This window comes from Fulmarus glacialis, unplaced genomic scaffold (assembly GCF_000690835.1).
Source record: "Fulmarus glacialis isolate BGI_N327 unplaced genomic scaffold, ASM69083v1 scaffold14886, whole genome shotgun sequence".
NCBI classification, from domain to species: domain Eukaryota; kingdom Metazoa; phylum Chordata; class Aves; order Procellariiformes; family Procellariidae; genus Fulmarus; species Fulmarus glacialis.
In genome coordinates, this window is record NW_009220132.1 from 19,534 (window position 1) to 42,638 (window position 23,105).

General features: G+C 37.1%; 1 protein-coding gene across 1 annotated transcript; it reads right to left on the minus strand.

Moving 5' to 3' along the window:
- Nucleotides 1-18: 18 nt before the first annotated feature.
- LOC104078847 (aftiphilin-like) lies at nt 19-23,105 on the minus strand (the record flags this gene model as incomplete). Its single annotated transcript, XM_009580655.1, has 8 exons — nt 19-1,253; nt 7,127-7,250; nt 11,200-11,283; nt 12,923-12,983; nt 19,381-19,503; nt 21,907-21,963; nt 22,289-22,415; nt 22,954-23,105. Coding segments are annotated over 8 exons (873 nt in total), but the record flags the coding sequence as incomplete, so codon positions are not given.

The following is a 23,105-nucleotide window of genomic DNA, read 5'->3' on the forward strand; positions in this document are numbered from 1 at the left end:
GCAGACTATATACAAATGTATCTTTTAAATTATTTTATTTTGTGTAAGCTAAAAGGAAATTTACACACTTAAATCTCAAAAGACCTTGGGCATGCACATTGACCTTTTTTAGAGGTTCTTCTACATAGCTCTCTTTTTTCCATAGGAATTTCCCCAGACATTTACAACCCATAGTTTTTTACTGTATATACAGCCTAAAACCATAGCAATCTATGATTATGTCATTTTACACTGTGCAAAATCAAACAGGAATAGTGGTACAACAGAACATAAAAAATTTTAACAGGTAAATTTCATTGTAAGACATTCATATAGTTTTGGTCCTTCTTTTCCAAATCAAACTGATTAAAAGCAGACAACCTTCTAATGACCCAAAAAAAAAAAAAAAAAAAATCAACTGTTTAGACAGTGATCCATAACTGGAACAAGAAATTACTGACAGCATACCTTTCAAAAGGCTATATAGTGACAGAGCCATACTACTGAAGTTTAAGAACATAAAAATTGATCAGCCAACCAATCAAACAGGGGGAAGGGATGGGGGAGAAGAAAAGGAAAAACACATCTTAAGCTTGTTAAAACACAAAAGGAATTACTGGATTTTAAAGAAACAACAATAAGTGAAAACCTGCAAAGGGACAATGTAACCTTTTGGGTTTTTCCCAGCAACACGTATTTTAATATATGCAGGAAAGAAAAAGATGCTCAATACAATCTGAAAACCTTTAAGGGGGACTTCACAGATTGTGAAGACTGAAGTTTTCGTTATGTGTTTCTAGGTTTTTTTTTTTTTTTAAACTTTTTGAAGTTTTGTAAGAAGGACACCACCAGTGTATTTCACAAAGACATAAATGTATACACCCCAGCACAACAAAAAGAATAGATCTTCAAAAAGATTTACCCCCAATTATTTACATTTTTCTCTAATATAAATTTAGGACTCCAGTATGTAAATAAATATACATTACTATGTATACCTTTCTAGTGCTGCTTACCAACAAATCATCTGAACTTGATTTTTTTTTTAATTAAAGCAAGATTGCTTTTTACGACCCACAGAGGGAAGAGGAAAAAAAAAATCAATAGAAAACATCCAATTCACATCACTTTAGTCTACCTTTTCTTGGCAGCTTGTTGAAGGTGTTAATGTGGCTGGGAACATCAACACCTTGGCATGCATGAAAGTTAAGTCAGGAAGGCTAGAAATCACCTTGGCAGCCTCTTCACTAAGATGTTCTTCCTTTTTAGGCTTCCTGTTGAGAAATAAAAAAAAACAGAGTGCATTAATCCAGTACCTGATATCCCTTGGATCACCAAAAGAACCACTGATTGAAGCAATGTTCTGGCAGTTCGTCTCCCATTGACAGGCACTTCTGTAAGCTACTTAAAGGAAGCCTAATGTTATAATACCTACCTGCCTACCAACAAAATGTTAACATAGAAAGTCAGCAAAATGTTCCTGAATATTCTTGCAATAAGGGGGAAGGAAAAAAAAAAAAAAAAGATGATTTCCTATTCAGATGCTAGTTTTTATATATTTTTCTTTGGGTTTTTTTGGCAGGTTCCAGCATGCCATTCTGGGACTACTCACTTGAAGAAACAACCATGCCCATATTCTAGGGATAAGACAATAGAAGCATTAGTTCTAAACGACCTAAATTCAGTATAATCTTTCAAAATAAAATGGAAAAATCCTGAAAGGACATTAAGAAGTTCCTAACTTACTTCTTAATACTTTTAAAAGAAAAAGAAGGTACTTATGCTGTGTTTCTGACATGACTGTACTCAGATTATACATCATACCGCTCTACATCGTGATCCACAAACCCTTTTTTCCCCTAGGGCTCATCAGCAGCAAAAGGTGGCTCACAACTTGTAGCTACTTGCTTTGAAGTGCAGTAGTATGTGTAGCCATAATGATACATACAGCAGTTTGGGAATCACTGGTGTTTACTTTGCCTTTTGCATTATTCACAAGAGTTACTGAGCGCAAATGAATAAAGAAGTCTGAATCCCATGTTGCTTGATTCCCACTATTATGCAAGAAACTCACATTTCCTAAGTAAAATGAAGACTGGCTCAGACTGCTACAGCAGTCTCCCTCCCCTCCCCAAATACTCATACTTTACAGATGTCTGGCTTATCTTGAAGAACGCTGCGTATTACTAGAAAACCTGAGTATTCCATCAAACATTATTCCAGTTCCAAAAAGGCACCTGCTGCACCCTGTAACGACATTAGAAATTCTAGCTGAATAAGCTCCCCCATCTTTGGGGCAAAAAGCTGAGTCAAAAGGCTTGAACCTATAGAAGTTTCCTTTCAATGGCTCATCTTAGCTATAAACTTTAAGCTGAGCCCATGAGAGGGCAATCACCACTCCGATCACAAAGCAGCATGTACTTTTATTTTCTTTTGTCAGCACCCATCAGGACTGTTTCCTGAACTGATCAGAGACCAGGGAAAGCAAGGGGCTACGTGTTTGCTTCAGCAGCAGTCTCAGAATTTCTTAGCTAGGAGAAGAAAAAAAAGAGCTGGAGTCAAACTCATCCTTGACATCGCTGATCATTGTGTTGACACTGAACTATCACTTTTGTTTGCTACTTGAAATCTCCACTTGATGAAAGATCTCTAGATGAGGCAGCCTAGATACTAAATCTGACTCTCCTTCACTAGAATAGCAATATTTTCTTTTCTCTGCTGCAGTGGAATTTCATGAGCCACTGACTAGGCAGATTACCAAATTCTGGAGGATAAACAAAGCTGTGAGCTGGATTTATTGAAGGAAGAAGCAGAGAGCCAATATGTGCCTCCTTCTCTAACAACTCCACAGTCAGCTCTGTTTGCACTCGAAGGACTATCTCTGAGCTGTTGAAATGTGGTTGTCACCCACCACTGTGTTATCAGTATCTGGTGCCACTATTAGTAATCACTTACCACAAGCCTCTTAAAGGTACAAACTCCTGGTGATCAAGGACTTACAGCTAACAAAGGAGAGTTTGACAGAGGAAGCCAAAGGAAGAAGGCTGACTCAGATCTGCATTAAAAGGAGTTCCTGTAATTGTTAATCAGGCACCGAGATGGAGCTCACACACTCCTTGCTATTTATATGCCTCTTCCTCCTCGGCTCAACTGTGGCATGCTAAGAAATGGCACTGCTGGGTCCCAGAGGCAGTGCTGCATTTTATTTGGTGACGATACGGAGGACCTTTATCACAGGACGATGCTATTGCTCTTGCTGTACTAGCTGGTCTCTGCAACATCACCGCAGAACATGCACACCAGTGAGCACAGTCAGATGTGAATCTCACCCGATTACTGAATGCTCCCCTCCTGGCTGGAGGCCCTTTGCAATAATTTATCTACTTAATGTACTCTGTAAAAAGTATCTATAAAGAAGGACAAGCTAACACACTTACACAGCAAACGCTGTTTAACTATGACCAAGTTACAGGTATAGAAACAATCCCTTGGTAATGAGGCTCAAAACCTTTTTTTAAATCATCTCAGTGCAGAGAGGGATGAGACAGCCTAAAGTCTCCATTCCTCAATGGAGAGGGGCAGGTTCCTCCGGAAGACAATAAAACTGGACACTGCAAGTACCCTTTCTGGGTAACAGTCAGCACCTTCGGTAGCAAAAATCATCAGGGCAAACCTTAAAGAATTACTCACTAAATCTCTGAACTTAAAAGACAAAGTAGCATCATCACTGCAGACTGTTTTTACCCTTAAAACTTACCAAATTGCCTAATAACCATGATGCCTTACGACAGAGGCAAGAGAGAGAACCACGTCAGGTCCATTAATTTCAGTCACCACTTTTGCTGAAGATGTTCCCACTGCCATGAGATTCTTTTGCTAAACGTTGGTCTGTGGGGGGCCATTGCAGAGCTTCTACTCATGCACTCTTAATTTCTAGCTACCGTGGCTTACAGAATGGACACCCAAGTGGATGGCCAGTGGCACCTGTACTACCTCTGTCTGCTTTGGAACCAGAACTTTTGATTACTAAACCATTAAAGGACCCAGCCCTGGCTCAAAACAGGGTCCCTGCCTATTCAGGTATTAAAACTACCTTTTACAGAATACTTTGCCCCCATCCCCCCAAGACAGAGGAGATGCCCTTACCCAAGCAAGTAACTGCAAGTCCCTCTACCTGTTGGCATGAAGTTTCCTTTTCAAAGGCATGTTAACACTAAGCTGCAAGAAATTAGCCAGACTGACAGGCAGGAAAGTTGTTGGAAGAAAATTTAGCAAGAAATAGGGAATGCTTTGTTGATGCGTCACTGACACCTCACTGTTCTGTTTTGCATTCCAACCCCTTTCTGCAGCGTTCAAGTCTTTGAGGACTTCAGTCATCTTTCATGTTTGCAAAGGGTTTTGCAGATAGCACCAGCAAGGCCAGGCTCTAATAGCAACAATGAGCTGATTAGAGAAATACACTTAAAAAAAAAAAAATCATCACTAAGTAAGAGTTAGCCTGCTCCATCCAACACCGCCCACAAGGAGTATTTCCAGTTTAAATGAGGGTTTTGGCCATTTCTTGGAAAGGTATCAGTGCTCTGCTTTCTTTCAAAAAGACAGCAGATAAACTTTTGATCTCTGCCAATGCTATGGAACTGGGCAAGGCTGCAGAGTCTCAGCGGAATGCTGTAGTGGATCCCTGACCTTCAACACTTACTGCTGCCATCAAGGTTTCAGACTCAAGCTGAGGGGGGAGTTTCCCCTCCTCTCCCAACACTTTCCTTCTGAGAAACTGACTTTCCAGCTTCAAGAGATGGGCTTGCAAGCAAAAGATGGGGCTATTTCAGACAAAGACGACTCTTCACATGTCTTCCTACAGCTGAACAATGGTATTTTCACTCTAACTTCATCCTCAAAGATCCTGACTTCAGACGAGTTACAGACAGACAGGGGATAGCCTTAGCATAACTGAAGCTGACACTGGCCACATCTTCCCTCATCAGTTATCATGAATAGCTAATAGTCCCTATCTCCAGGTTGGTGCATGAAAGTCATCCTTGTTGAGCTGGCTGTACCCAGCCAGTCCTATTTTAAAGTCTCCAGTTCATTAAGAAAGAATAAGAAAACTTCAGAAGAAAAACAATTTTATTAGAAAAAGCTTAACATGCTGCAACATATCTGGCATACTGCTGAGATAAGACCTTCTCATATCTCTGAAGGTTTCTAGCTTGAAAAACAGAAAAACAGACTGCTTTTCTTTTGGAGAGCATGAAATCAAAAAAGAAAAAAACCACTTGAAATTTTTAAAATTCAGAGTTGACAAAAACATACAAACTGTATTGAACAGTGAAAACAGCTGCTTTAAAACAGCTAATCCTTGTGTGTGTCTGAACTTAAACGCCAGGTCTGAGGTCCCCAGCCTCTTCCTACAGCCCAATATATTGCTACAGCACAGATATAGAACCTCCTCCTATCAGTAAGCAACGCTCTCCAGAAGGGGGGAAAAACTTTCACATCTGGATAAAGAGCTTTAACAGCGCAAGTAAGAGCTTTCAAGGGCACCGTGGAAGCATTGGAGAAAACCCAAACCCCTCATTAAAAAAAACAACGACACAGAAAAACGAAGGTCAACATTAATTGAAGCAAAGCAGACTTCCCTGTTCCTTTGTAAAGAAGTAGTAAGCTAAGACATCTTAAAGCAAGCAAGCAGGTACAAATCTATGAGTGGAGATAAAATAATAAAGATACATTTGGAGTTTGCATCTCCTGCTGTGAATTTGCGGTTACTTTTAAACTAGACTTAAATAAATATTATATTTCAACTGTAACTATGTTTTCTAATTAGTGAAAGTCAAACTTTCCAACTAGTGTATCTTCAGAAAGAGTATATGCACTCCATGGATAGAAAAATAGGTAATCCAAAAGCCGAAACACAAAAATCAGCATTGAAGTGTGGAGTTCCCTCTACTGGTTCTCCCCTGAAATTTCATGGCTCGTTGATCTTTTTTATTCAGTGTTCACTTTGAACATTTTCACTGCAGGAAAACTAGCAAGATAGTTTTCTCAATGGAAGAAGATGTTTAAAAAGAGCTCTTGAAAATTATAGTTTTAGTCATTTCAAGAAAGCCAGCTATCTCCCACCATTACAAATCACTGTATTTGCCACACCTCTTCAACTGTGCCTCCTCTCTAAGTGCTATGCTGCATGGAAACGCATCTATTTAGTTTTAGAGTGCTGAATAAACCCTAAAGCTCACTTACGAGTGAGGATATGTTACTATCTATTAGTTGCAAAGCAACTAATACTTGTTGCATGTTGAGGCATGCACTTCCTCAACAATAGAAACGTTTTCCTTGGTGAGAATCACTCAGCGATTCTTTTAATGGGCACAGACATTAATTACATGTTAAGACAGCCCAGGATTCTACTGCTAAGATACAGACTCAAAAAATAAACCCAAAGAATACAAGCTTATAAAAGGAGAGACTATTCTGTACCCATTCAACAGGCCAGACCGAGGAAGACATTTGACACCTAAAGCCTTTATATAGACTCTACTATAAAAAAAACTACAGAAGAACTTCACGTGAGATCCATGAAGCAGAAAGGACATCCTAAACCAACTACACACTCGCTCCTTAACTTGCAACACCAAAATGAGTCTGATGTTTGGTCACTGAAGTTTTGACAGGTGCTAGAAATATATGGGAAGAGACAAATATTGTCATAATTATTAGTCAGTTTTATCATTTTACTTGTGGAACATTCCGATCTATAAATTACACAGAAGACCGAGGAGAGTCTTCTGTCAAAGTCCTAGGTCACTGAACTGCGTGGTTCAGTTTACCCTTCCATTCTTAGGAATCAGCTCTGTTCTTCAGAAAGTCGCTTCCTCCAGTTCAGTCTTTGGCTCTAGCTTTTCAACTTATGTCCTGGTGATCATCTTCTTTCAGCTCATGAACTGTTTCCCATCTTATTTTAGAGTTCTATGATAATTTGAAATATGAACTACAGTACTATGAATTTCATATTTAAATGTAATTATTAAATTTAAGCCTTTTGATCATTCAAGAACTTCTGACCTAAAACAGCACACACATTGACTCCTCACATTTCGTGCCACCCTCAGAAAAATAAGAAAAAAGTGCAACAACGAGTATTTACCTTGTGGACGTGCTTGCCTTCTCCACTGTGGACATGAGTCTTGCAAACGCATCAGTCACTCTGTTGCTTGCATTGGAAGTTTCCAGTTTTGAGGTTGTCAATTCATACAACTCAGGATCCACACCTTATAGTATAAAATGATAATCAGTGATGGTTGGAAGCAAGTATAGCCATAATTAGCCACAGACCGACTTGCTAAAGACTGTTTTCTGTAAACATCTGAATCATTTATAATTTCAAGGTACATGAAAAGAACATGACAGAACATGTCTGCGTTTCTGAAACACTGTCCTCTCTCCCCACCCTTTTTCAGTAGCTTTTCTAGTTGTACTACAAAACATGCACACATTGGATCAAGTCTGGCATACAAGGTCTCAGTCTAAGAGTAAACAAAACAAATTTGGTTTACCTTTTAGAGTGAAACACCTGTAAAGATGTCAGCTGTGATAAAATGGACTGTTTCAATTACTTCAACTCAACTGTTGTATTAAAAGAATGCTGCACGTTAACAGGGACCAACTCTTTAACGAGAGATTACACACAACGCTGGCATGCATTAGAGTGCATTTAGTATCTTGCTTTTCACAAGAGGTTGTGTTAAAAATTTTTTAAGTGAGGAAAAGCAGCTTTTATGATACATACAAGTGGAATGGCATTTAAAGAGTTACATACTAATATGTATAATGCTACCAAAACTTTTAGTCTATGCTCCCATTTCATCTTTCAAGTATTTATAAAGCATCAGGTATCTGGATGTTTCAGTCTTGATTTCATAGTTTCAGATATCTTAAGTCAGATGCTAAATTTTGACATCACATACATTGCAAATGGATTTCAAATTTTATCAGCAGAGGTCATTCTGAAAACAATACAAACAATGGAAACCTGCATCCAAAAAAATACGTATGTATAGGTGAAATTCTACATGTTTAATATCAAGCATCACATCTCAGTAGGAAGTATCTCTAGAATTTCCAGATAAGAAGTATGCTTTCTTTAAAAAAGTCTCTAGGAATTAGAATTATCAAAATACACCAAGAGGAAAGACTCTTACAACACATTTTATTGCTCAGAAGCATTTTAAATTGGTGATATTCCTCTAGTTACAGTTTCAGCTATTTTATGCTTCATGGGTTTAAATGAAGTGTGCGTATGTGCCATCCACGATTACAAATATTTTTCACAAACAGCATAGAATTTTTGTACAGAAGCATTGTGTTTTATAGACATCTGCGTTCTAAACAAGCATAACACTAGTGCCAGCTGGTTTGGACAACACAGAATCATTCCATACTACTGCAGAACAAACGCTGCAAATACTTGCACACGATGGTCCCATGTAGCTACCTAACATAAAACCAGCATTTATAAACTGATGTGCTGATGATTTTACCCAGTTTACTTGCCTGGATCAAGACGCTTTTAGAAGTATTCCTGAAATACTGAAAGATTACTAAATTAAAAAAAAAAAAAAAAAAATGCTTGTGCCTATTGTCCTGCCTTTTCTACCCAGTAATTGCAGTACTATGTGAGCGAACGGATGGGGTTAATAATCCTCATGCCTGCTTTGCATGAACTCTCCCCAAGCAGTGTCTTGACCATTGATCATTTGTGCACAAGTTGACCCTTTCACTGTTAGGAAACTGAGCTGACCAAAAAGTAAAATTAAGAAAATCATCTGGTTAAGTTGCAGGAGCTGGGAGGGAAGATTTGCTCCATTTAATATGAGTTGATTAGCCTAGATTTTTTAAGTCTGGATTTTCAAAGTTAATTTCATCCCGTTTCATGCACAACATCAAAATATGTACTGTCCTGAGACCAGTATACCAAGACTTTAAGTATTGTCAGATGTTTACAGAACTTGGAAATAGGAAAAAGCCCAGCTATTCCATAAAATACCCACTTTCAAACAGGGAGAGGAAGACTTGAAGAAATACACTCTGACTTGCAGAAGCCTGCGAAATCCCATTAAGGTACAAATTGTAAAACTAATTGAAACAAGGAGTCCTTGGACATGCAACTCCGCAACAAATGTTGACTGCAACCTTTTAAGTTACATCATTTAGATATTCACATTTATGGTCCTGAATTCATTTTCATTGTAGTGCGATGTCACTGCTCAGTTTACTGTTCTTCAGGAACCTCTTACTAGCTAGATTTATGTTAAACTATCAACATGAAAAATAAAACAATACACTAAATCTGTGGGAACATACTAGAAATGAGTAACTCCCTGTTCATGATGTAGAATGCAAATTTTAATAAAAAGTGATTTTGGCTATTGATGAAATCAGACTGAGAAGAATGCAGTGTAGATCTATAGTAAGTAAAATTAAGGTCTTCAGAGAAAGAACAAACTTCTATTACTGATAAAGGTTTCTTCTTTAAGCCAAAAGATCTAACAATTTGTCTTTCAATTATTTCAGTTATTTTTATGAGTTGCATATTCTCCATTTTATTCAAATGATTACAGAATATTTAAGGAATGCACTGCAAAACCTTAATGAGATATTGAAGGAAAGTTAGCCAACCAAACCCCACACAAAGCTCCTAAACACACACACAAACACACGAGCTGCAAGCCAAGAAACAAATGACTTTCCCAGAAACAAGTCAGGAGGAAAGAAAAACCAACCAACCAAACAAAAAAAAAGGCACTATAGGGCATACCAGGAAGGTGATAATACCTGTAACTTGATGAAACAACAACAACATAAAAAAATGCAATAAAAGGGTAACAGAGTATCCCTCCAGTAATCACTTCCAAGTGTGCACACCATCAGGACACAAGAATGTACCCAACTGCACGAGCAGTATGTGTACTGGGTACTGACGACTTTGATGTTGATAGACTTGCACACACTTACAAAAGAATCTGTAAGACTCAAGCATCTTGAATTTGCTACCTATCACTTCCACGACAAACCTGCCATCTTTCATCTGATAATGACATTTCTCAAGGGTGGAATAAAAAGACATTTGGAATGCGATGCCATAAAATTGCCTTCAGTGATCAGATTTCAAAACTAAAAAAGCAGGTTTTTAAAAACAAAAACTACAGTAATAATTATAAGCACTTATCTGAAATGTGGGAAAACACCAAGCCTCTTAAAAATTTATTTTTTAAATTAAAATCACTAAGAGAAAAAAAACCCTTCCTATGAAGAAAATAATTATCATGGCTTCTTCAGGCATTGTATTGAAAGAGTATTTGCCTTATCTACTTATCCTATGCACTGGGATAAATCCCGAAAATGTTCCCTTAAATTCCTGCAGAAATTTATTCAAAGTGTAGGTTTTCACAAGCTCACGCAAAATACTCAGAGCATGTCAGAACTACGTGATAAATGAATTGAATTACTTTCACGTATTATTCAACGGAGAGAGTGGTGTTTTTGTCTCCTTTTAATGAAGTAAGTTGCAGATAAAGTGCTTTGGTTTTATAATTAACATTCATGAACTTCTGATGTCCCACAAACATGCAACCATCCTTGCTTTCTATTATGAATGTTGTTAAAACACTTTTTTCACTTTATCATTAATATTAGTAGTTCACATAAAGAAAAAATCCCCAACCGCCTGGTAGCAGCAAACACCAGCGGGGTTATGATACGTTAAGCCCCATAACTTTATATTCACACATAACTTCCGAATAACATCATAATCCTATAATTTGGAGACACTCATTCAGAACAGAGAACAAGCCACATCTTTTGGGAATCGTCAAAAAACATCTACAGCATTTTTTAATTTTTCTTAAGTGCTTAGAAAAGTTAACTTTCAAAATTTCTCATTTGAAACAAGCGTTTTAACATCTTACTTGCAAGAGCATAAGAGCCATTCATTCCTTCAGTATGTGATAAATACAGAGCTGACAGTACCTTTTAAATACTTCGCACTCGATACAAAACATCAGAAAACAGAACACAGATTAAAGGAAAAATGCAGTAGAAAGACATTTTAGAGAAACGCAATGTAAAATTTCTCCTTGTTTATAGGAAAGTCAAGTGATGTGCTCATGCTTTTAGTAAGTCGTTATAATATTACATTTGTGGTTTTAACACTCTGCTGACCTGGGATTGTGGTGGTGCTGCTAGAGCTACTGTCATCCACGGGCCCAAAGAAATCAAGGTTCAGAAGAGTGGAACCTCCACTAGCTTGAAATTCAGTGACCGTGTTGGTAGGCAGCCATATAGAAGGTAAGCCAAGGGAGGGGTTTATGTGTAAAAAGGGGTAAGACACACACTTGAACATGCAAGTTATAATTAGTACTCAGTACGCAATTTAAAAATTGACATGAAAACAATGCTTACAGTATTAGTTTGTACCTTCTAAAATGTTAACAACTTAATTCAGTGCACATTTCCTTATGTACAATGCAGCAAGGAAATCAACACTAGTAACTTTAAAATAGAAATATTTATTTCAATCTAAAAGTGAAAGAGAACCAGCACGACCCAGAGAGAAAGATGTGATCAGTTAAAGGGAAACAATATATAGGTCAATTGATAGTTAGAATATAGTGGGCTTTTTCTCTCCTCACTGAAATTGAAAGCCATTCTTTCAATCCCCAAATAGCAAAGAACAACAAAAAAAAAAACTTTAAAGTTTTATTTAGCAGCGTTAAGCTATTAATTATAATTATCTTAAAGCAGTGTGAACACAGGGTAACAAATGCCACTCATATCCAGTTCCTCACTGGTAAATTATACTGTTCCCCTTTAGTACTAAAACAGAAATCAAACCAAGATACATTTTAAAGAAGGTATTTGTTAAAAAGAAAGCATGATGATTGACTGAAGTAATAAGACACCAGACAACAGCAAAAGGGTCCATCCAGGCTTTCCTTCAGCACCATGATATTGCTACCCAAACTCTTAACATCCCGCATGTTCTGAAACAACACCGTGAGGCAACACCAGTGCAGTAAGAGATGCAGTTTATTTTAGCCTGCTTTTGAACAACTTATGTGTCATGAATTAATTGCTGTTAGCAGGCTCCTCATAAAGGTATCAGTTTCTTTACAGGTTTCTAGTCTGTCAATCAAACAAGTTTCCAAAACTTGTTTTATTTACTCTGCATGCACTTACATTTCTGAGACTGGAGGCGGTGGCACAACTCACTTTGCTATTAAAATAGACATAGGTGAAGGGTCTTTTATGCGACAACTATATACATTTACAGATACAAATAAGTTTGTAGCTACCTCTTTAATTTATTAGCTATAATTAGCTCTTGAGTATAAGCAAAAGTGATAACAGATGAAGTCACATTTTTGAAATATAAAATTATCTGTAAATCTGAAAACTTTCAGCCCAAGAAGTGTATCTTTTGCAAACGGTTTGTGGTTAAAATATTGTGCTTTGAAGTAGCCACTATACACAAGTTTGTCATTCAAAGGATGTCGAAAGAGATAGTTCATTGGTGAAAAACACTTTTAAGAAGTAAAACTTGTCAATCTAAAATGCTCATTTGTTCAGAGTTTCATTATAATCTGCAGTTATGTATATAATGAAGTGTTAATATTGCCACTGTGTCATCAGCATATGGCAGGAATCTAAAATAATGCTTAACTTAGTATTTTTCAGACTACATAATACTTCACGTAGGGGCACAGTTAATCAGAAAGAAAGCCTGAATTTCCAAAGTTAGGAGTAAGAAATAAATATTATATATATTTTTATATATGTGTGTGTGTGTATATTTAAAAAAATAATCAGCAGATAGATGTTTGTCTGAACTTTGTAGCTTTCTTATCTCTAGCTCTGGTGCTAGAGGCTCTACGGAGAGACGTACCATCTAAAGGGTTAGTAAGGCCACTGCTACTCCAGTCAAACTGGACAGGTGGTAGAGATTCCTAGAGTTGAAAAGTCAGAAATCAGATTTTATAGTCAGTTCAGGTTACAACAATGCAAAGCAGTTCAAACAACAGATTCTTTAGCGTCTAAATACTAAAAAGACAACTAAATGAGCAAGCCCCAACTTTTGGGAGGTGTGTATTTTCATAATATGCACTAAAGATTCAAAGTAGATTTGTTCTACCACAGGAAGTCTTATTAAATTCTGAACAGTACAGATTAAGTAACTTCTAACTCAAACAGGATCTGCAAAATAACTAAAACATATGAATTGGATAAAAAGACCTTAAGGCATAGTTGAAAGTTAAACTACTATTACTTTCATGGAAGACGAGGCATTTTGCATAAAAAGTTATGTATACACAATTATAGGGCAAATTTAGAATAGGGTTATTAGTGAAAGCTGTCTGTACATCCATGTTTTGTCCTGATTATATATAAAATCAGTTATTTTATGATATCATCATCAAATATCCCACAAGTATTTTGGTTTGTTGTACTTTTAAGAGACATATTCCCTCATATGAGGGACAAACTATCCCTCCCCACTCCACCCCCTTTAAAAAAAAAACCCTGTGACTTACTATCCTTTAACGATTAACTCATTCCAATATATAAACAAACCATTGGTAACAATGCTTGAACAAGAGGAGCGTGGAAACATTGACTCCTTCTGGGAGCCCATCCTCGCCTTGTCATTTCCTCTTGTTAAGTCTTTTGCACACACACAGGTAAATCAAGCAAGCACCAGGGACCATACTTTACAGGGAAAGTGCGTTCAGGTGCAGTGCAACTTGCAAGTGCTGTCGTCCTGTATTCTCAGGACACAAACTGATGGGACAGTATCAGAAATGTCTGAAATAAGTTGACCTTTCTACTTTTGTGCATTACATTTCTGCTCTCTCCCCAGAGAAGTCAATCGTCAAGAAGTATTGGGAAAGGATGTGCCTTCAACTTCTAACAGAACAATCACACTAATGGAAGAAAAGCAATGGAAGTTCTCTGCGGCATTATTTAAAATGCATCACTAGTTGTCAAGCTTCCAGTGGCTGAGACATACCTTCTCTTTGCTTTTGTAGAAAGTCAGGCTTTAATTTTTTTTTTTTTTTTAAACTTTTAAAACTTTCAACTATCCAACACTGAAAAAATATGCAGATTCACAAATCAAGACTGTAGCAACCTGAGTTAGCTTGGTACAATTAAGCTAACTGTAAGAGGCTTTTGCTAGGTGATAGAAGTTTACAGAAAGAAAAATGAAGGGAGCTGGAAATTTCTGTGTTTACTTATAGTAAAAGCCTTGCCTAGAAAAATCTTTCATATCTAATGACTTGGAAATATTTCCAGCACTGAGCACAATTAGAACAGTATTCACTCCGTGGCGCTTAAGGAGCTGATGCTACATTTTTTACTTTGCTTTGGTAATGAAGTTACTGGCACTGAAATGATTTGCATGGAAACATAATGTTAGCAGTGTAGAAGCTACACCTGATGAAGTAATGATCACTATCATCAGTAGCTTGTTTAAGGTTTGTCACACCTAAAATATATTAACATTAAAAGGGGTTTGTACCAAAAAAAAAAAAAAAAGGAGGAAGGTATGACAATTTAGGAGCTTTCTGCCCTGAGGAAAATGAACTCAAATTGAATCAAAGTAGCTTCCTACCAACTCTCACTTAACTGAGGAAAACACCCACTACATTTTGTGTCAAAAGACTGAGTCAGGACTCATGAGCGTGACAGAATTGCATGGAAAAGGTGGTACCAATAGCTGGCTAAGCTCTTCCCTTTAATGATGACTTAGTTCTCAAATTTGCCAAAAAGACAAAGGATGTGATGAATTCTTCCTAAAATGGGGGGTAAAAAAAAAAATCTGACTCCAAATCAGTAAGAGTATACTAAGTATATTAGTCTGCTCTGTGGGATGAGGCCATTCTGCTGACTTCAACCACTTGCAAAAGGCGGGGGCGGGGGGGCAAGTAAAGCAGACCCCATCTATTGCAGGATGCTGGCAAGCCCTGGTCTATACAACAGCAAACAAAGTGAAAGGAGAGGGCAGAGGCAAAAGCCAATTAAACAGAAAGGAAAAGTTTTCTGTTTCTAGTGACCTCGGCTCTAAGAAAACTAACTATACTGGGACACCTGAACACAGCATTGAAATCTCAGACAATGGGAACATGCCCCACAAATGGGAATATAATGTTTTGTCTTTCAGAGATTACAAGGTTGCTGGATTATTGCATTTACAACCAGTATTTTAATAACATGCTTTAAGGAAAAATGCCCAATCTAGAAGGATATTGAGAATCAGGGCAAACTGCTCTCACTCCTCCCTCCATCTTAGATTACACGCCATGGTACAGAAATGAAAAAGTATACTCAGCTGCCAGAGTACTACTCAGTGTTAAGGAAGTGAAAAAGAGGAAACTAAGATGCCTTCTGGTTTTCCTGCATCGTATTTCACTTTTATCAAAGTGAGAGATATTTTCACACAGTAATTTTAGAATGGTATTATGTAAAAGCTTTTATAATCCAAAGGAGTAAAATGTAAGTGTTTGTCTCTGTGCCAATAATTACCCAAGGAAAATTAAACAAAGGGGGGAAAAAAAAAGGAAGTATTTTTCTGTCTTAAAGCTACGGGAAAAAAATAGAAGGGCTTGTAATACAAAGGTAATATCAATATTTAGATAGATCCCACAAATGAGCACCATAAACATTTCAGAAAAAGGTTTACAAGGAAGTAATTCATACATTTCATTGTATGTATTCATTGGCAAAATTACAACAGTTCTGAAAATTATTTTTCTCAGACACCACCTTTAAGCAACTGTCACATCTGATAGAATAGCAAGTTCTGTAATCTCTCTTACCTGCAAATCTTTCTCCTATACTCTGTCAACAAAGCTACATATATTCTTGGATCTTTCTCATATGTATAACTGGAGGGCAGTTCCATGATGGAGCCTTTGGCTGGTGGCCAATAATATGGTAGTTTGCATCTGTCATTGTTAGAAGTCCTGATGGTCCCTTATGTAATTAAAAGTGTTTTTAAAGACTGTCAGCCCGTAGGGTTTAATTACGGTCAGTCCCTAACAGCCAGCAAGCGTAAGATAAATATTGTATTATAAACTGATCTCTAATTCAGTGGCTTACATGCATGCAGATGTGCTGTAATAGGCACCCACAGAAAAGAATTACTGGTAATTTTCTTCTAGAAAGGTCTGGGTCACTGTAGATTTCTATTCCAATATAAAACTTACTACGCAAAACTAGGCAGGTAAGAAATCCCAAAGTTATCCTGTACGCTGGGACAAAGCTACCACTAGGCTCTAGCAAAGAAACAGTCCCAAATACAGAGAAGATGCTTTGAAGCAACACCAAAAGAGCAGAAATAGCTAGAGAACTTTTTGCAAAAAAGCCAAAAGAGAAGAAGATAAACGAACTTTAAAACTATGGTAGCCAGAGAACAGTATCAAATCAAGAGAAAGCAGTCAACGTTAAGTCTAGACAGAAACTTTTTTAACAAGCACTGGAATATATTCTAATCACACTGCCTGAAAACTTGGCCATGGTGTAGAAGCCCGCTGTAACAGATGCTGTAAAACAGACGAGAAGGATACCTATCTCAGGTGCCACAAGCAAAGGTTGCCTGTTTGAGCAGCCATTCTCTCTTATGCCTGATGTGCCTTGACAGAGCCTTTTACTTCAGACCTGCAAAGTTTTTGAGTCACCATGCTTAGATAAAGGCAACAGTAATCAGGGGATTATCTCATATTCTGTTTACTGTCTTACAGTTATGAGCACAGAGGAACAGAGAAATAAACCCCCCAATTGTCAAGATAAACAACAGATCAAAGAAGAATTTAGATGCTACCTTCAAACACAAACCAGAACGAGTCTACAACAGTCATCTTTATACAATAAACTAATGTGATAGATCAGTCAGTAACTTAACTTGCTTGAGAGGAGAAATCATCATTTCAAAAACCTTGTCCTTACAGCTTAAATGACTCAGATGGAAATTCGTCCACTGTGTTTCCACAGTCTAACCAACCCAGTGAGAGCCTCTGCAGGAAAGGAGGCCAAAACATAGAGTTTATATAATAACTAAGAAAAATTATTGCAGCTCATTTGCTGCTTTTTGCCTCGTTCTTTTGATTTCTAGTGCTCTCTATTTTAAATCTCTGCATGCTTTCCTCAGTTCGCCTACAACCAAAAAACTAAGGAGGCATTTCTGCGTTTTTACAAAAGTTCTTTGCATTCCTACTTTTGCATCATTACAATCTTTCTTCCAAAGTCTTATTCCCTCAGCAAAAAAAAAAACACTGATCTGTATACAAGTCCCAAAAGTGCCAGGCTTTCAACAAAGGAGAACTCTTTTCCTTATCTTAAGCAAAGCATAAGAATTTTCAATAAGAAAGCCAATATGCTGAATATTTCTGAATATAAGAACGACCAATGATCATTGCCATCTGAAAATGGAGGAATTTAGAAGTTTTTACCCAGTTAATGTGTAATTACTTAGTTAAGCTTTAAGATACATAAGTTGTTGTACCTAAATTACCTGTGTTTAGAATAAGAAGTTTCAGGGTCCACTAAAATTGCCTATATCTCCATTGCTTATTAATGTTTATTTATTAACATTCATAGCACAGTTTCTAATGAAAAGTTTACCAAAGTTTGAGCACATCATCTTAATACCACTACAATCTGGAATATTCCTAAAAGACAGTCTGCACAATGTGAAGTGAAGCTGGATTTTCCCGAAAGTAAACAGAAGCCACGAAACATTAACAGAAGATGAGGCCAAGAAAGAAACAAGCTCTCTGAGGTGGAGAATTGATCGTTCATGCCCTGAAACTTTCTGAATGTCACTTAACTGTGGCCTATTAGCATTCTTAATGGTTAGAACTCTAACGCATCTGTTCCCCAAAAGCTTATTTTAGTATTTGTCTTTTTGGAAAAATAACCTAAGGCCAGCAGTGCAGACAGATAGCATAGAAGATTCTCGTATGCATTCATCGACCGCAACTATGGAACTGAGATAGCCTTGTCAGAACAAGCTATGAGACAGGATTATCAAACTGTAACAAGTAATGGGAAATTCTGCTGCAGGAGTACCCAAAAGTACAAATTCATAATCAGAGGGGAAAAAAAAAAAAAAAAAAAAGAGACTTCGATAAGTAGAGGTTCTTATTTTCACCACTCAACACTACGACTGCCAAGCAACTGAGAAAATGGCACATGTCAGAGATGCTGCCACTTCAGGCTCTCACAGCTCTCTACACTATGTTTAGCGTATGGTTTAATCTATGTCTTCCCCTCTCTAAAAAAGGGAACTTTGAACGCTGAAGAAAGCCAGTGAAATTTTCCTACTTTGTTCATATATAGAAATCACACAAGTGATTTCTTCAGCTCAAACTGGTTGCAATAATCACCACTGTTACCTTTTCTAATACCCAGTTAAGCTGCTCAGTTCCACTATAGTATTTGTGAGAAGCAGCATAGGAAGCATTGCCAAACATGTATATTACTATATAAACCAACCTCAGTTCTGAGCCCACTGACATACTGGTATTCCACAATGAAAAAAATTTCTCCTCTGGTACGAGCATGTCACAGAGCTCTGCACTATGGCAGAGCAAAGAGCGCAAGGAAATCACCGTACTCAGAAGTACCTAGTGTTAAGGTTGGGTGTGGCACAAGGATAATTCATTTTCGAATGCCTTCAATCAGAAGTCACAAGCATAGCAGGTAACTAAAGATGCTGGGCAGATTAAATAAGACCTGCACTAAGGAGGGACACAGCTGACTCTCTGAATATGTGCCGAGTACCACTGCAGTGACACTGAGAACGAAATGTCTCTGCATATCCCATTAGCTAGTTGCCAGCCACACACATTGCAACATGCAGGGCATTTAAGTGGTTTTCTAATATCATAATATCAAACCACCACCAACAAAACAGAATTCATGGAATTCAAAAGCTCACTCCTAAACTCCTCTGAACTCATTTTGTATCAGACTCCTACAATAAGCTTCAGAAAAAACGAAGATGAAAAATGTTAGCTAGAGGAAGGACAACTGTAAAGTTACACCTAAAATTTGTGAAGTAACTGTCCACTGCCTTTTGGAGCAGCTGCTTGTATAGCAGTAAATATCCATCAGGACTCTTAAATGCTGGCCACCAACTGCTACAGTCTTATCACAGGGACTTCCTTCCAGTCACACATGAAAAGCAGATCCAAGAGCAGGACTTCAATCCAGGAACACCTTTACATACAGCTCTCTTTGAACACACCATCTAGATATTTTAAATATGAAGGAAGAGGCAAGGCATCCCATTGTTTCCCTCATTTTTTCTTTTCCTCTCCTCCCCCTTCTCTCTCTGTTTTTTACCTGGAACTGATCAGATGTACATGTGTTCATCTCTGGTGATACAGGAGGTGTCTGTCCTATTGAAGCTATTTTTTCTGCTGCAGATATTGGTTTCAAAGGTTCCTTGGTAGGCTCTAACATACCCTAAATAAATAAAGAAATAAATTAAAAAAGAAAAGCAGCAAAACAAAACACAAAAAACCACACACACATATACACACACACACATATATATTTCAAGAACTGCAGAAAAAACAACAGAAAACACGCTCCTAGGTAGTACTACCCTCAACTAGGGGTCAGGGGTAATCATACATCTCTGGGACACTTTCAGTGAGGGGGACAGAAGGAGATGGGGCAGAGGAGAAAGTCATCCTGATTCCTTAGGCCTAAGAAACATTTTAGAGCCAGTAACAGAAACCCAAGTGCTCAGCTGGAACTTGCTTTCAACTTTCAATAATGTAATTTAAGCTGGAGGAAACAATTACTTGATAAGGTGATGTCTTCTCCTCCCAATTGTGTGTAGACTATGCCGGAAACATCAAATGGCCCATCAGAAAGGACCATTGCATTTCACTCCATTTCATTTCATTCCAATGCATTCATTCCATTTCAACAATTAAGTAATTCAGAGGAAACAAGTCAAATTATCAGTTTGCAGAATGATACCAAGAACAATAACTACTGACATGGAAATAAATGCATTAAAAAGCATTAAGAAAATAATTAAAATCACATTTTTAATTTTAAGCAAACTGTTCAAAGCTAAACAGTACTATGAAAAAACATCTGAAATCTCTGGTGTTCCTGAATAAAATTGAGGGTGAGAAAGAGATCTACAGAAAGACCAAAGTTTGCACCAAGACATGCAAACCACCTCAGAACAATGAGGTATGAGAAAAGAAACCCCCAAATAAAACTATTGGATTTGCAACTAGCATATTTTAAAATAATTTCAGGAAGTCAGCCAAGATCAGCTGTCCCACAAATGTTTCTACACCATGTTAGGAGAGCTTAGAATTTAACCACCAGTTAAATCAATTCTTTTGGACAGCAGAGAAACACATGAAGCAGCGTGGCAACAGAAAGCCACAAGCCACTTTACTCCTACCATCATCTCTATCCAGCTTATTGTGTGCACAAGTGTATAAAAAATTTAGGAGATAATTAATCAGCAACAACAATCTGTTGCAAAAAATAACTGCACGTGTTGCGTACGTAGTCTTGCTCACAAATGTATTGCAGGAAGAAAACAGCCATTGCTATGAGATGTTTTATCTCTCCGTATCAGAATACCATGCTTACATCTGAAGAAGTGCATGAGCTGACCTTGATGCATTAGAAAACAACAGCTCTAGAAACCGACTGTAGAAGTCACTCTACAAAATTAACCTACAGATTAAATTGGCTTAATATAGACCAAAGAAAACTGTAATCCTTTTATATTCAATTTGTGAATGACCATATAAAAGTGTATGTGTTTGTACGCGTGTATATATATATACACATTTCCACACGTTTCCAGAAAAAAGAACATTTATTCTGCTCAGACTAGCAAAAATGGCAAATCTTATCTTCTGAATGTTTTTACTACTACAGACATTGCACAGAGTCTGAAATGCCAAACAGGAATTACAGAATATCAGCTTAAGTGACAACAGTTGATCTTGCTGCACTAGGTTACTTGAGGTTCCTTCAATCTATGGAAATCTAAATTATGCTTGCTATTTTTATCTAGCTCTTGGGGCAACACAACAATACTGGCTATACAACGCTTTTCGTATGCATAAATAGCCTAATATATATATATGGGTCCTTTATTAATATGCCAGTAACATTGCAAAGCATTACCATGCATCTCTCTTGACCTAGGGATATTGAGATGCAATCAAGTAATTAACAAACAGTCTGTCAGAGAAACAGTTGCACAAAGAGGAATGCTGGAGAGTGCTGAGAAAAACTTCCTACGCACATTTCATAGAATACTGTAACTATCTAGCAGTTCTTAACTTCCTCTGAAGCACCTGGTCTTAGTGCCAGGGCTTCCCTCAAGTGCCGATGCGAATTGATGTTCTAATTAATTTTGATGTTCCTTTGTCATTTTTGACAACTATTTAATGATCTAGTTTCTCGTGTCAAGTTTTAGTTGACATTTATACATCTATACCTTATATATAATAGTTAAAATTCAACAAGAACTTTTTATTGCTGCATACACATGAATACATTACTTCAATCAATTTTTTCTGTTTTAGAAAATGCCTCAAACTGAGCTTAGACTAGGCTAGCCCACCTTATTAGATAAATAGCTTGCTTTATGAAATGAGTAAATCAATACTGTTTTCATCTAAAATAAAGTATCTGCTTGTGCACATAATGAAAATTGTGTATTTGATGATTCTTTTCTAGCATTTCTACTGATGCCTAAGCCATAACCGTACTTATAAAAATATCTTTCAGCACACTTGGTGCTTAATGTCATTTAATATATTTCATTATATAATGTTGTTGGAACGATAACAAAAAATAACACTAAAAAAAGCTTACCAGTCCTGCTGCATACATGGGTACTATAACAGGCTGTTTCTTGTTGCCTGTAAAGAGCTGATAAAACAACAACAAAAAAAACTTACTTAAGAGTTTCTGTGTCAGTGATGACAATATTTTTTCCATGTTATGTATCTTGTATAAGATTAGTATCAGAGCATAAATACTATGTTAAGTATAACACAATGGTTAAAAACTAATGCAACTTTGAATATTAATAGGGCTTATAAAAAGGTAAGTTGTCAGATGGTCTGTCATGAAAAGCCATATTCAGTGCAGCTATGCAACTAAGAGACAAGCATTCTTACAAAAAGACTTCCACCTGATTCTACATTTAAAGCAGCTCCATTATTTAGAAAGCAAGTTTTACTGACAGACTCACAATATTTCTTGTGTCGATTCCCAAGGAGCACAAAAGCTTTTTGTTGCTGTGGGAGCCACCCCACTGGTATCTCAGTCCATATGCATCATGGATATCCTGCAGCTCTGTCCACACGTCCATCAGTTCCCTATACAACCCATCATAAATCAAGTTATCAACAGGAATAACAGCTTAGCAGCCTTAAATATTTATTCTAGTTTTTAATGCAAGTGACTTTTTATACATTCCAATTAAACTTACGCCCAAATACAACACCCAGGGGAACTAAAACTGCAGAGTGTTCTCAGAACAATTATAGTTCAGACTTATAATTGGAAAATGATGTCCACAGCAGACAGGACAAGGCCTACTTAGACTTCATCATCACATGAATAAATATAGCAATTTATATCAAGTGTAACTAATAAGACATATTCTGATTAACTCAGAGACATCACTTAAAAGAAGATGATAGGCTGCTGACTAAGTTGATACGCGAAGTGAAATACTCCTGGTATATATAGTCACTGAAAACAAGCATTCTGCTAGATAGCTAATTTTTACTCAACAGTTTTTCAAAACACTTGAAGCAAACAAGTAATTTTGAATTACTGCTATATGTTTTAAGTTCCCAAAGAAGACATGTTTCTACTTCATTTTAACTTTGTTGCATTGTGGCTTCTTACCCAGTATTTGCTAAGGTCTCCTCAGTTGTCATCTGCTTTTCACCTGCTTCCAACAAATGATTCAAGGAACTTATTTCTTCTTCAATCTCAAGAACAGGCATGGAAGGAAAACAGAGTTCAAATATTCGTTCCAGACGACTTAGCAACGTTGT